Source organism: Pinus tabuliformis, chromosome 6 (assembly GCF_031772625.1).
Source record: "Pinus tabuliformis cultivar Carrire ecotype Pingquan chromosome 6, CPIR1, whole genome shotgun sequence".
Lineage (NCBI taxonomy): Eukaryota > Viridiplantae > Streptophyta > Pinopsida > Pinales > Pinaceae > Pinus > Pinus tabuliformis.
The window spans coordinates 293767568-293769974 of NC_142292.1; the positions used below are offsets into that span (position 1 = coordinate 293767568).

The 2407-nt window shown below is 49.1% G+C and overlaps 1 protein-coding gene across 1 annotated transcript; it reads left to right on the forward strand.

Annotated features, from left to right (window-relative positions):
• The first annotated feature begins 393 nt into the window (after nt 1-393).
• On the forward strand, nt 394-1644 carry LOC149258486 (uncharacterized). Its single transcript, XM_089419446.1, has one exon. It carries the CDS (start codon nt 394-396, stop codon nt 1642-1644), a length of 1251 nt encoding a protein of 416 aa, XP_089275572.1.
• The last annotated feature ends 763 nt before the right edge of the window (nt 1645-2407 follow it).

Sequence of the window (2407 nt, forward strand, 5' to 3'; positions counted from 1 at the left end):
CTATCTCAATTGCACAATCATCTGAATTTGTTTCCTCATTATCATGCTCCATGGCACACTGCATCATTCCCACGCCCCCCTTGATTCCTTCCATGGCTCCCCCCTCCTTGCCTCACTCTTTGTCTCCGCCTTCGTCGCCCCCCGCTGAGACCACTGTAAGAAAAATCCCCCCCACCCATATTCTCTCCGCCCCCGGACCTCTCAACCGGATCCTACCGAACCACAGATTGGGCTGGGCATTGTTCCTTTGAGTGCGGGCTCCTCCACCACCAGGGGGAGGAAATCTGATCTAAACAAGGCTATCAGACGAGCGGGAGCTGAAGTCGCATCAGGCCGACAATCCACCATTGATGGGGTCCTTAGAGCAACAAACCCCCCGAAGAGGGGTCCTCCATGAAGTGCCTCTCGTTTAACTGCAGGGGTTTGGCTAGTCCCCCCAAAAAACTAGCCCTCAAACGACTTTTTGAGGTCGAATCCCCGGATGTCATTCTCCTTCAAGAAACCCTAGGTCCTGCTGAGGCCATCTCCCACTCCCTGAGTATTATTTCGCCCAGATGGAAATACATTGCTATGGATGCCAATGGTAGATCGGGTGGACTGGCGATTGGATACAATCCAAAATCCATCAGACTGGACTCTTCCTGGGGGGGACTTGGATTTATGGGGGCGGACATCTTCTCTTTGGACCTGGGTCTCTCCCTCCGCATCATCAATACATACGGTCCAAGCCATCAGAGGGAAAGCTTTTGGAGAAAGCTTCTCAGCAGGAGTCTGATGTCACTAGATCGCATCATTCTAGGGGGTGATCTGAATTTCTCCTTAGGGTTTCGTGAGTCATGGGGATCCCAGGCGCAAGTGGACTCCATCTCAGCCTTTATGAGAAGCATTCTGGAGCAGCATGATCTTATTGACATTCCCATGCAGAACCCCCTCCCAACATGGAGAAACAGGAGGGTTGGGACAGCGGCCCTGGCTCGCAGACTTGACCGATTTTTGATGAAAGGCCCGCTGATCCACCAATTACACTACTACAAACAGTGGGTGGGATCCGGGGGCATTTCTGACCACTCTCCAATCTTAATGGAGATCAAGGGTCCCCTCCCAAAGCCAAAAGCTCCTTTTAAGTTCAATCATCTATGGCTTCTGGACCCAAGCTTCTCCAAAATAGTCTCGGACTTCTGGCATTCTCATCCCATTGACAGAGAATCATCGATGGCAAGGGGTTTTGTCAAAAATCTGACTGAGCTCAAACACATCGTGATTGAGTGGGCTAAGGCAAAAAAGGCAAGGGAGGAGGAGCAGCTCATTATGGTGGAAGAAGATCTAAAATCCCTCCTGGATGAGAGAAGCCTGGGGTTTACCTCCGAGGAAAACAAGCTTCGACTTGTGGAACTGGAGAAGCAAAAGCAAAATATTCTCAAGCTCAGAGAGGAATCGCTTAGGTTGAGGAGCAGGGCTCTGTGGCTAAAAGCGGGAGATGAAAACTCAAGATTCTTTCATAACTTCGCAAAAGGAAGGAAGGTGGCAAACACCATTTGGAACCTCCCAACCCCGGAAGGAGGAGTGGCGGACACCTTTAACAAACTCTCTCAGCTTGGTACAGCACAATTCAGAGGGATCTTCAGCTGGCACCAATCTAGCTGAAATTATCAATGTAGCCACTCACTTTCCCAGGTTTGTAAACAATGAAGACACTGACGCTCTTACTGATCCTATCTCCATGGAAGAACTAGAAAGTACTATCAAGTGGTTTCAGAAGGAAAAGAGCCCGGGACCTAACGGATGGACCATAGAGTTCTACATTGCATTCTTTGATATCTTAGGAGGAGATATCCTGAAGGTGGTCGAGGAGAGTAGAACCTCGGGTCAGATCTATCATGCTATAAACTCCACCTTCATTGCTCTCATCCCCAAATCTGACTCCCCTTCATCTTTTGACGACTTCAGACCCATCTCCCTGTGCAATGTCCTTTACAAAATCATATCAAAAATCATCGCCAACCGGATCAGGCCCATTCTGTCCAAACATATTGCTCCCCAGCAATTTGCATTCTTGGAAGACAGGCAAATCCACGAAGCCATTGGATCTGCCCAGGAAGCCATTCACTCCATATGGACCAAGCGCCTTAAAAGCATTCTCCTTAAGATCGACCTATCTAAGGCTTTTGACCGGGTTAGCTGGCTCTATATCAAGATGATTCTCATCCATCTGGGCTTTCCTCACTCCCTCATCAATTGGATCATGGCATGCATTACATCCCCCACCTACAGCATCCTGATTAATGGAGCAGCCTCTCATTTCTTCCACTCTGAGAGAGGGCTTCGACAAGGCTGCCCTCTATCACCTCTCCTTTTCCTCCTGGTTATGGAAGCTTTAAGCCGCCTGATTATCTCTGCTAAAAGGGAA